The sequence below is a fragment of the Triticum aestivum genome, chromosome 3B (genome assembly GCF_018294505.1).
Source record: "Triticum aestivum cultivar Chinese Spring chromosome 3B, IWGSC CS RefSeq v2.1, whole genome shotgun sequence".
Taxonomy (NCBI): Eukaryota; Viridiplantae; Streptophyta; class Magnoliopsida; order Poales; family Poaceae; genus Triticum; species Triticum aestivum.
Window position 1 is genome coordinate 56593992 of NC_057801.1, and position 12182 is coordinate 56606173.

The 12182-nt window shown below is 45.8% G+C and overlaps 1 protein-coding gene across 1 annotated transcript; it reads right to left on the minus strand.

The window, feature by feature from the left end:
* Positions 1-248: 248 nt before the first annotated feature.
* On the minus strand, positions 249-3394 carry LOC123064722 (uncharacterized). Its single transcript, XM_044488137.1, has 3 exons — positions 2056-3394; positions 1040-1141; positions 249-399 (listed from the first exon to the last, which is right to left on the minus strand). Exons 1-2 carry the CDS (start codon positions 3188-3190, stop codon positions 1095-1097), a joined length of 1182 nt encoding a protein of 393 aa, XP_044344072.1. The 5' UTR covers positions 3191-3394; the 3' UTR covers positions 249-399; positions 1040-1094.
* Between the last annotated feature and the right edge of the window lie 8788 nt (positions 3395-12182).

Below are 12182 nucleotides of genomic sequence, written 5' to 3' on the forward strand. Positions count from 1 at the left end.
GTAATTACTACTTTTATTATATCAGCAGATAAACGGTTGTTTTTTTCGGAAGTTTCTTTTGTAATACAACATGTCAACGTCCATACGTTTTTTTGTTGTGCATAGAAATATGGATCTTATGTGTGTGGATGACCGAATCAGAAATGCACCCCAAACCTCCCCTGGGCCTAGCTGGAGAGCAGAGCTACCGACCACAACCGTGTAAAATGAGAATAGAACGGAATCTGACTAAGCTGAACTTCCCTCGATTAGGTATTAGTTAAAAAGCATCTTTGTTACATTATGAACATAGTTGTTCATTAAGTTCTTCCAGATAACATATATATATACACTGCCGACCACATTGATGCAACGCGATAGACTTGTGAGAACAGCAGCAGCACCCCATAGTTACTTCACCTGTAAAAAACAGAATTGCCAGTCCGTTAGTAGATACAAATATAGACCAAACCTAATAGAACCTATGCGACAAAATCCCTTTGTAAACTAATATAAGATCTTTTAGATCACTACTAACGGTCTCACAAAAGTAGTGATCTAAAAGATCTTATATTAGTTTATAGAGGGTGTACATGATTAAAAATGGGCTGTGAACAACATGCATGTGCGAACTCACAAAATTTAACATATATCATTCTCCCTCGCTGTATCTCCTGGGATTATACATCACAACCGAGTAAATCACTCAAGCCTTTTGACATTGTACATTAGCAAGGTGGGATAGTTGAATGCTACTACTCTAGAACAGCTAAACCAAGGGAGAACTCTAAGCATGGCCATATAGCCACATGCAAGTAATATAAACACCACACAACACCATATGCAACATCTGGCTATCAATTTGCCTAGGCATCACTATCATTTTGTTTGCAGTATGTGCTATTGACATGCACGAATCCTATAGCCAAATGGGCAATAGTTTATGGTTGCAGAATGCCCACATTGGCAGCCAGATATTTTCCATACAAAAATCAAACATCCAGATCTCACAAACTATATCTTCACATTATCATTTCAATTTGATTCAAGATGCTCTTACCTGTTGAACCATCCCAGCACATTAGCACCTGAAACCAGAGTACCAGACAATCATCCTACGTATCTTGCAGCATTTCAGGTCCATTGCGTCCACCAGGAATGGCTACACCCAGAAGCATAATAAGGCAGTCAATTAATGAAAGCTATGAGGGGAAAATATATGGACAAGAGAAGGTAACAATGAATCAGTTATCACACAGATAAAACGACAAATATAACTTGACAAAAATAACTCACTTTTCATATATCTGTTATAACCCACTTTTGATGCTAACAAATATATAAAGAAAGTCACATCTGTCTTACAATGCAAAGAGCATTTCTGAAAACATTAGTTTTCGCTACCTCATAATGAAACCTTTAGCTCATGAGAGAAAAAAAGACTGCCTTGAATTTTATCTCACATATCAAGCATACAAAAATAAAAACACACCCACACTTTTGAATTCCAGCAACAATATGATTTTTGTGTTCAGCTTTAAAAACATTCAGTTTATATTGCATGGTATAAGTGTACTAGTCACTTCCAGCAGGGTAACAAGTGACCAAAAAACAATTATTTCTGACAGTATACATTGAAGGAAATTTATTATTATTATGAGATAACTTTAATAGCGAAATCAAAACAGGTAGTATTTGACAAATGAATATTACTAGCTTTGAGGTCCCAACTCCCAAGCAAAACAATGAGTTACACATTTTGTCATTTACTCCCTCCGTTCCCAAATATAAGTCTTTTTAGAGATTCTAACAAGTGACTACATACAGAGTAAAATGAGTGAATCTACACTCTAAAATATGTCTACATACATCCGTATGTTGTAGTCCATTTGAAATGTCTAAAAAGACTTATATTTAGAAACGGAGGAAGTAGTTTGGTATTTAGAGTAGAAAATTTATAGCTACAAGTTTCTGTTGATAAAGCACAAAAAGGTATTCCATGATCCATCAACCATATATAAAATATTACCCGATTTGTTTACTACCATCATACAAGGACTAAAGAAGAGCAATCACCTGGTGCATAGAAACATGTGAAAGGATGACACTTATTGGTAGAATTGCTTAGATGAAGTTCATTGGATTGCATTGACATCAGTTCAACCATGTAGACATAGGCGGCCGCATATAAAAACAATACACCATTATCCTCGTCGTACCCTAGTAGTTCCATCGCTCCGCGAGATCCTTCATTCTGAGGAGCTATCCCAAGAATAATATGCATTTCAACAGTCTTCTGCAGCAACCATGTGGCAGCACCATGACAGCTGACCTTCCTTTGCCATATTTCAAGTCCACTCCGTGACAATATGGCAAGACCAACGACACCATCCTCTGTATGGATGATCTGATGGCTGCAGGATTCATTGAAACCAGGAGGCCCTTTGATGACAGCAAGGATCTGTCTACCCAAATCAAACTTTATTATGTCGTCGGTGAGACCACCAGGACCCACAGATCTAGGTGACCAATAAAGAGCATCACCAACAAGGATCCCAGGATTAGCAGCAACAAGCTCACATCGATCTGTTGTCGTTATGAGATTGCCCCATGTGGCAGTCTCTGAGGAGTAAACACGGGCGGTCGGTCGATTATCCTTTCTTGACACCGAGACCACTTTGAAGGGGCTCGAGTGGCAGTCGCCGTGCACATGGCCAAGACCGCCTGCAGCACAGAGCACCGCGCCGTTGAGGAAGCCCCTCATGAGGTCCGGGGGAACAGGGACCCGACGCTGCTCGCCGGTGACAGGGGCGCACACAACGAGTTCTGTGTGCACATGGTCCATGAGGAGGACGCGGGCGTGGCGGCACCCGAGCAGTCGGGTCCTGGAGCCGGAGTCAGTTTCGACGCCGTGGCGCCGCAGGTCGAAGCGCTGAGGAGGGATGCGGTTGGGACGGCCCAGGATGGCCCTGAACGCAACCCTATCGGGGTAGCGGTCGTTGAAGACGCCGATGAGGGGCGGCTTCCGGTGGTGGGCATAGAAGCGGCGGAGGAACTTTGGGTCGGTGACGAGGCCCCGCCAGCGCTTGCAGACGGCGGATGCGCGCGGGAGGGAGGACGGCCGCGGCGGGAGGCGTAGGAGGATTTCCCGGAGGAGGTCGTCGTCGTCAGTCAGGTAGGTGCCGCGGCGGCGGCTGCTGCGGCGGATCATTCCGGATCCCTCCCCAGTGACGCGGATTTGGGGGTGGAGCAGCTTGCTGCGTCGATGGGAAGCTCCGGCGACCTCTTGAGTGTGTTGTTGATTTGGGATTTAGGGAGTGCGGCGGTGGGTCACCACCGGATTCGAGGGCTGGAGGCGGCCCCGAGACCTAGATAAAGGGCACAAACAGCTGAGACAGGGGCGGGCGGAAGACGAGTCGTCCGCCGTTGGTTGCGGACAGTGAAGATTGGATACGCTGAAAATATAGGGTACTGCAATACGTGTCCTTTTCTTCCTCTTAATTTTCTTTCGTAATTGTGTTTCATTTGAAGTAAACAACTACTCCCTTGGTCCCAAAATATAAAGTGTCAAAAACGTTTTTATATTTTGAGACGGAGAAAATAGTATCTTCGTTCGTAATACATTTACATGCCTTTCTAGAAACTCAAAATGGTTGGGCTTTGACCACTACTTGTATGCAAGAACGAGTGTTTGGATTACCCGCAAAAAATAAGGATTGATAAGACTAATAAAATATTTCATAATATAATTTTTACAATGTTCTACCAAAGATCTGTCGTTAGACGGTAGATTTGAAATGAGTTCGGCTATAAACTAATAAAGCCCATAATCAGGCAAAAGTACACTGTTTAATAACTTACAACAAAAAATGGAAAAGGAATAGAGAGACAAGCCTTCAGCTAAACTAGGGTTACTCCTACGAGCGACAAGTAATGACGAGTGTCCAGGCTAGAGGCTCCAGGCATAGAACACTCTGTACCGATCTAGGCATATTGATGGTTGCCTACCAACTCAAGTAATAAAATGGCATCGAAACTACTACATGGACGACAATTTCCAAACGAAGTGTGCACGATAGAGGAATGGACGGTAATGTCCAGGTGTGCACTATGCACTGACGGCTTGATGAGATGCGTCGTCTGGAAATCGTCTACAGCCTATCGTGTGTATAGCATCTCTCAAATGGCATTCATAAGAAGATGTAGCTTCGGTTGGATGTCGCCTACCCAGACTACCCCCTGAGGCTCAGGCTCATTCGCTCTAGCGAGAAACATATCGGTTTAGATTAGACCAACAAGTATGAGTTACCGTAATTAAATTCTTGATTCTTCCCAAGCCCAACGTGCTACCCACCCCCTTGTTTGCTAGCCAATTTGGTGCATAGTGCCCCGCATGGGGTTTTCTCCACCCAAACTACACAAAAATGGTCTCATGAGAGATTGTTTATATGCCATTCTAGCTTACCATGGACGCGACATGCGGCTTAATATGAAGATGGCCATTGGGTCACCATAAGTCAGTGAGAGTGAGTAATTGGATTCGTCCTTCACTAGCTTTATTTTGACAGCGAGGAACATGGGTAATACAAGATTTGCCTAAGACGTTAGTACAAAGTTAAGACATCAATTTTGGAACGGAGGGAGTACCTCCTAGTAAGGTGTACTGGTACCATTCATACGATTTCTTACTTGCGGTAGTCATGGTTTTCAATATGAGTTTAGAAAAATTTCAGCCCCAACTAAAATCACCGAAATCCAGTGAATTTCAGTTATTTCGGCCAAATCACAGAAATATTCACTTGTATTAAAAAATCAATTTAAAAATATATTTGAATTCGTGTGCACTACTGGAATTGCTGAAATATTTTGGCTGAAACATAATTATTTCAGTGTCTACTTAAATTCGGTGAATTTCATCGAAATGTCATTGAAAGTGGAAACCATCATGTCTTTATCGAGGACTCGACACAATAAAATACAATACAATCATTTCCATCCAAAAATAAAAAAGTTCAAAAAGATTATGCAGCTCATGAAGTGTTCAAGCGATGTATAGAAGTTAAACATGACACATACTAACCTGAGAAACAACATGATACATTTTTTTGCGTAAGAAACAATAGATATTTGGGTCCAAACTTGACACCGTTGTTAAAACTTTAATGTGTTACACAAAAGTTATCACATATGTTGTTTACAAACATAGCGATTCGTATAGCAGGTTCACTACTAGGGAAAAGCCTAGCAGCAGCGCGGGTTCTAGGTGTATCAGTAGCGCGGGGACCGGCGCTACTAATAAAGCGCTACAGCTAACTCGTAGCAGCAGCGCGTGCGCTCCCGCGCTACTGATATACAAGTGTAGCGACAGCGTTCTTACAGAGAGCTCGCTACTGCTAATAGCTATAGCGCGCTTCTCCTGTGCGTGCTACTGCTACTACCGCGCTGCTGCTAACTTTTCTCCACTCGCTACTACTAATTTTAGTAGTTTTTTTTGGCATATTTGTTTAGTATTTGAACGGACTTTATAGAAGAATCTTTAGCACATACAAATGTCATCATGATACACATACAAATGCCTGCGAGACCACAAATGTAATCATAGCATATACATACAAATAGTCTCATCATAATCATCATCCAACACAAAGTGGTATCTTGTCATCATCTCAAAAATAGCGATACATGCAAGTCTCGAATACTTGCAACTACAATGTCATCCATCTAAACAAAGGTATATGCGAGAAGAGCTATCACTATGAGTGAGAGCGGAACTATGCAGTACATGAGGTGGCGGTTACGAGTCCTCTCTCGCGCTAGCGTGAACCTCAAGTAACTAGCTTCTCCTTCTTGTCTGCTTTTGAAGCCTTTATGGCTAGCGCCCGAGAACCCATTCACTTGCGCCTGACACTCATGCCACTCGTTGTACACCCCCGGAACCTTCCCTTTGTACACGACACAGCACTTCCATCTCGCCATCAAGAAACTAGGTACCTGTTACAGATGCATGTTCATGAAGAGGATGTACAATCATATATATGCAACAAAATATACTAGAGCAACACCGAAAAAGAAAGGGTTAGCAACTAGATGCAACATACAGTACGCAAACTAATTAACTAGAGGTACGCAGGTCATCGTACGCAAACTAACAAAGTAGCATTATGCAAGTTCGGCAGGGACCGTGGACATCACAAAGTTTCATCGCTACAAAAAGTATACAAGTTCAACCGACACATATCATCATCATCGGCATCATAAATCACTAGAAGTTCCATCCTTCCATATCATCGAGGATGGACTCTAGCTTCTTGAACGGCGTGAGGTCTAGACGTTGCATGCCTATGCGAGTTCGGACGTCAGCTCGCGATATAGGGCCGTGGTGGAACATCCCCTTCTCATCGACGACTTCTTTCATGATGATCGTCTCAATGTCCCTTTGGATGCGAAAGAAGTCATCTCTAAGTTTATAATTCGCTTCTCCATGAGATTATAGCCACTTGTGGATATGATCATCATTTCTGCTTCTCATGCGAAGCTTTTGGTGATCCATGTTGAACTGAATCATGAGATGGACGATGTAGAATCCATCCTTCTTGCTTGGTTTTGGGACATGGATGCAGGAGAAGTTAGTTTTATGCGCGAAACCCATCTTCTTGTTCCTTTGTTTCCTGATCTGCATGTGGCCACCTCTAATGCTGAAGCCTTGGAGAGCATCATCTAGAATATTCATTATGTGGGTGTAGTCTTTTTTCTCGTAGTCTCTGGAAGGGTCAAAGTACACGGCGTGGGAGACTTGCGGGTAAAGAACGATAAGGACGGCGCGCCCGTTGCTGCGGGGAAAAGATACCTCAAATTATTCCCCATATGAGAGAGAAGGAATGATTGAAATGTACGAAAGGGTTGTCTGGAACTGACTTACTTTGGATGATAAGGCACGAGGACAATTTCCCGGTCCTTATTCTATACCATGAAGTTTTGGAGGTACTCCCTAGCAGTTTCACACTCAAAGTCGCTGAGACTCAAGAAAGACTCGTGCATGTAGTACGGATCTGCCACACAGATTTGCAAGACTTCTTCACTCTTCATGACGGAGCTCATATGTAGCGCAAAAAGGCGGACGATTGTAAAATCGAGCCACCTTGTCACAAACATCTCAAAGATATGGTCAAACCGCAGGAAGAACACCTTCGTGGGCCGTGTCTCGACGTAGCACTTCCCCTCAGGCACACGAGCCACGTATGTCGGATATACTGAATCTTTTGAGGCTAGTGGGCTTTTCTCAGTCGACAGCACATGGTCGTGCAGTCTTCTGAGATCCCCTGATAGTGCCTCCAGCAGTTTCGGCGGTAGCATCGGCTCGCCCGTGAGATGGAACATGGCCGCACCTTTCACGGGTACACGCTCTTCAGAATGCATCGTCTGGCTGCTTTGTGCTCTGGCTTATTTGGAGGCAGTTATCTTCCCCGATCTCTTTCTCTCCTTTTTCTTGGGCACACCTTCCAGACCCTTCCTTAACCCCCGCCCCAGGGTTCCCGGGCTAAGCACTGTACGACCCCCGGCTAGTTGAGCCTGTGTTGAGGCGACATCTTCAGGCGTGTCCTGTGAGGAATTCATGAAGAGAGACTTTTTGCAATCCTTCCAACGACCTTCCTGTCCGTGCATATCATCCATATCCTCATTAGCATGTTGATAGCCCAATTCGTCATATGGTTGACTCATCATATCTATGTCACAATCATACGCGTTTGTATTGAGGAACCCATAGGGTCGACCTCCGTCTCATCATCCATTCTCTATTCTACAGGACCGATTACATCAGCCAGTACTATTGCACCCCCTTCATCACGTCGTATGCCGCTCTCACTCGGCACTACAGGAGCTAGTAATTGTGTAGGCGGGGTGGTGGTCTCCGCACATGCTTGTTGATGTGTGGTTATTGGTGTGCTCTCGGCCGGCTCCAGATGAATAAGATTCTTCGGCCATAGCAACACCCAACCCTTGCAGCTTCCAATCCGCAACGGAGTCTCGTCGTCCTCTCCCACATGCTGTACTGGAGGAGGCAACGCCTCATGCCCCGATTTCACACTAGACAAGCTAACCCTGAAGTGCCCAGCGGGGATCGGCTAGTTGTGGAACGTGGGTTTCAAGGGGTTCAATATCATCCCCTTTCCCACGTCGACCTTCTGGCCTTTTATCAAGTAGAGTATGGTGCACGGGGTTTCTTCGCCCTGCAAACACATATGTCTGTGGCGTAAAACATCCAAAAGGCAACGAAAATGGAATATTCTATATATATATGTTGGTGCGACATGTAATTACCGTGACGGCATCGAGCTCAGCCAAAGACGAAGGCCCACCTAGCGCGCTAGAGACTGAGGACAGGCTACTATGAGTGGGAGCGACCGCGAGAGGAGGCCCGGTTGCGTGAGAAAGTGATGGTGCGGTGTTGTTGTTGTTCATGGAGTTGCTCCCGACGAAACTGGGCATCGGGAAATCATGTACCGTCTTGTCTGGATTTTCCTTCGTCCAGTTGATGATAGCTGGAACCAAGTTAGTAGCGAAATCATTTCTGCAGGCAGTTGCAGCTGCATTGACTGCCTGCTGTAGCAACTCATTTTTCTCCTTGGCTATTTTTTCCACGTCCTCAGCTGCTTTTTTCTCGACCGCAAGCTTCACCTTCGCGTCGATGTCCGCCTGACTAAACTTCTTTTCCTGCTTCTTGGCCTCCGGGCCCTTGTTGTAAAACACCTTCCACGTGGCGTCGTCTCCAGCGCCGTGCACACGACCATATTGTGGCCGCTAGCCCAAAGGGAGTCCCTTAAGTTCGTTCAAGGCCCGGTTGAGAGGGGTGTCCCACTTGGGCCTCATCGGAGAAGTAGGTCTTTCGGCTGCAAGCTGGTGATGCTTCTCTAGTAGTCTAATCAATTTCCTCGTGATCTGGTCTGTGTAAAAAACCTTTTTCTCCTTGTCCCACTTGTAGCGGGCCCTGATGAAGTCACGCTCCAAGGGGTTGGTGAACTTCACGAAGGGGTCTGGGAGACCCGCGGCTTCACGTTCCGCGTCCTCCTTATCCCATATGGGCCTTTACCGAGGTAGACACGGCTTCCGAGGCGATGCTTCCCCGTGTTCCTTTGCTGAAGGCTCTTGAATTTTGCAGCCTTAGCCTTGGCTGCCTCGGTAGCACAAGTGTCCTTGAATTTTTCGAACTCCTCTTTCGTAAGTGTCGGATTTTCCTCCAGAATCTTGGATAGGGGTTCCTCAGCCTCAATAGCTCGTTTCACCCTCCCTTTCCAGGAGGCCAAATCATTGTTGAACATGCCCATGGCGTGATTGTTAATCTTTTTCATCTTTGGATCATCCCACGGTTGTTCTATGTTATCATCACGGTTAGGGAACTTGAATCTCTTGTGCAACTTCGTTAGGAGCAACTGTGTCAAATGTTCTTTACTCCTTAAGTCATCATCGTTGATGCTCGCGCATTCCCGTAGGATGCATCCTACTTGGTTCCCATAGCACTTGCGAGGTCCCTCCGGCTCTTATGGCTCAAACTTGCCAGGTGCCATCTTTGTGATCGCAAGTCGTCCAATCCCTAGTTTGTTAGGTTTTCGTATCCTCTGCTTCTTGTGCTTCCTCTTTTCGTTAGCGGCATCAGCGCCGGTACCTTCCCCGCTGGTATCTTCTCCGCCGGTCTCGGCGCCGCCATCGGTGCCGGCGCCGTCGGCGTCGATGTCGGCGTCAGTACCATCATCGAGGCCGACCTGCAAACCTTGCTTAGCAGTCAAATAGTCGAGGTACTCTTGTTCACTGTCAGGACCCCGACTCAATGCCACATCGATCTAGCATGTAACACCTCATATCACTTTGCAGCCTCACGCACGGTATTCCCACGGGTGTCGCCTTACCTTAGCCCGGGACCGTTTGCGCCTTTTGGCACACGTATATGACAGTGTCGCTAGCATCCATATGATAAGGAGCCCGGGCTGACATGGCTAGTCGTAAACCCAAAGTGGCACAGGCTTACAGGGACAGGCATCCATGACCCAGCATCGAACGTGTCGGTCATCAGCGAGTGAATCCAAGCTGTAGCACTGGGCTAGCAGGACTCCGATGAACCGGGCTGTAGCAGGCTAACAGGACTCCGGTATTCATCGCGTGACATTTCCCCGAAGGGACAGACACAGGAACGATGAAGGACACATGCCGGCCAGCCTAAGTGTTCCGGAGCGGTAGCGAGCTACCATGGCTCGGTGGAAACACTAGGAGACATTTCCCGGTAAGAGAGGCTACTAAAGATAAACAACTAGATGGTCAGATCCCACACATACCAAGCATTTCAATAACATACACACAATATGCTCGATATGTGCAAATACAACATGGCATCACAACATGACTCTATGACTCAAGTAATTTATTCATTAGGCTCCGAGGAGCGAGATATTACAAACATGAGTCTCATGACCCAACAATCAGAGCATACAAATCAAAGCACAAGTGGAAGCTATCATGTCTGAGTACAGACATCTATAAATGAAAAAGGCTGAGAAGCCTGACTATCTATCAGATCCTGCCGGGGGCACAAGATCGTAGCTGAGGTATCAAGCTAAACGTCGAAGTCCACGCGAAACTACTAGTGAGACCGAAGTCTCTCTGCAAAAACATAAAATAGGCAAACGTGAGTACAAATGTACCCAGCAAGACTTACATCAGAACTATCTACATATGCATCATTATCAACAAAGGGAAGGTGGGGTTTAACTGCAGCAAGCCAGCTTTGACTCGGTGGCTAACCTGAACTACGACTGCAAGTAATTCTTTTGAGGTGGCGCACACGAGTCCACATATTCACCATATCAATACACCACTATGGATCCGCTCTCGTCTCCCTATGAGAACGCCATCCATAGCACTCACGCTTATCTTGCGTATTTTAGAGTATCCACTTTCACTTGTCTATGAACTGATATAAGCAACCCAGAAGTCCTTTTCCGCGGACACGGCTATTCGAATAGATGATGTTAACCCTGCAGGGGTGTACTTCTTCACACACGCTCTCACCACTTACCGCCGTTTACACGACATGTACTCGACAACCTTCAAGCGGAAGCCCAACGTGGGTGTCGGCCACGGCCTACCTAAACACTCGAGTCTCTAGTCTAGGTTTATCGCCTATTCGGGTTCCATCCATGAGGAGATCCGGGCGGAGTTTCGCTCACAGCCCCAAACGATGTGAACAGGGTTCCCGAGACACCAAACGGGCGCCCGATACACCGTGCCATGTGCCTACCGCATCACAGCCCACCCCTACGGTCAGCGCTGCCCACGGCCTCCAGCATACTACAAACACCAGAAACTACTTGCAACTCCTGGACAGAGGACAAGGGTGATCAAGAAGCCGAGAGGGTCCATTGGTTTCGGGCCCAATGCGTGGTAGTAGCTGAATCATGGACCACAAACACAGAACTCAGTTCCTGAGGACGGCTGCAATGAGACAACCCACCATGTACTCCTACATGGCCTCTCACCGCTACCTTTACCAAATCGTGTTCACACACTTAGCTCACACACAGTAGGACATGTTCACACGCCTCTGATTCATCCCCGATGAATCAGACCTGACTCAACTCTAAGCAGTAGCAGGCATGACAAACAAACATGAATGAGTAGGCACAACAGGGCTCAAACAACTCCTACTCATGCTAGTGGGTTTCATCTAATTACTGTGGAATGACAGGTCATGCAGAGGATAAAGGGGTTCAGCTACCGCAGCAAGTAACAGATGAATCGTTGTTGTCCTAATGCAGTAAACGAGAGCAGGAGCGAGAGAGTAGGATTGTATCGGAATGAACAAGGGGGTTTTGCTTGCCTGGCACTTCTGAAGATAGCATTGAGTCTTCATCAGTGTCAACGATCACATCATCGGTATCACGTCTATCGAGAGGGGACAAATACCGGCAACACAGAAGGGAACACAATCAATGCAATGCCCAATATGATGCATGATCATGACATGGCAAAATGAATGTGTTTTGAGCTAATGCAACTAGCAACAGATTAAATGAAGTTGGTTTGAATACAAGATTCAAATTCAAACTCCATATGTGATTATTTAAATGCCCTTTATATGATTTGTGCTAAACAGCATCTATAAGTTGTTCTAACATGCATGAAAATGGTACAGATGGATTCCTTGAATTTTTCTG

Bases quoted from the DNA above. Each gene is read 5' to 3' on its own strand.
- LOC123064722 (XM_044488137.1), bottom strand. From the start codon at position 3,190: ATGATCCGCCGCAGCAGCCGCCGCCGCGGCACCTACCTGACTGACGAC. The intron at 1,142-2,055 runs GTGATTGCTCTT...TTCTGGGTGTAG, and splicing joins CACATGTTTCTATGCACCAG to CCATTCCTGGTGGACGCAAT.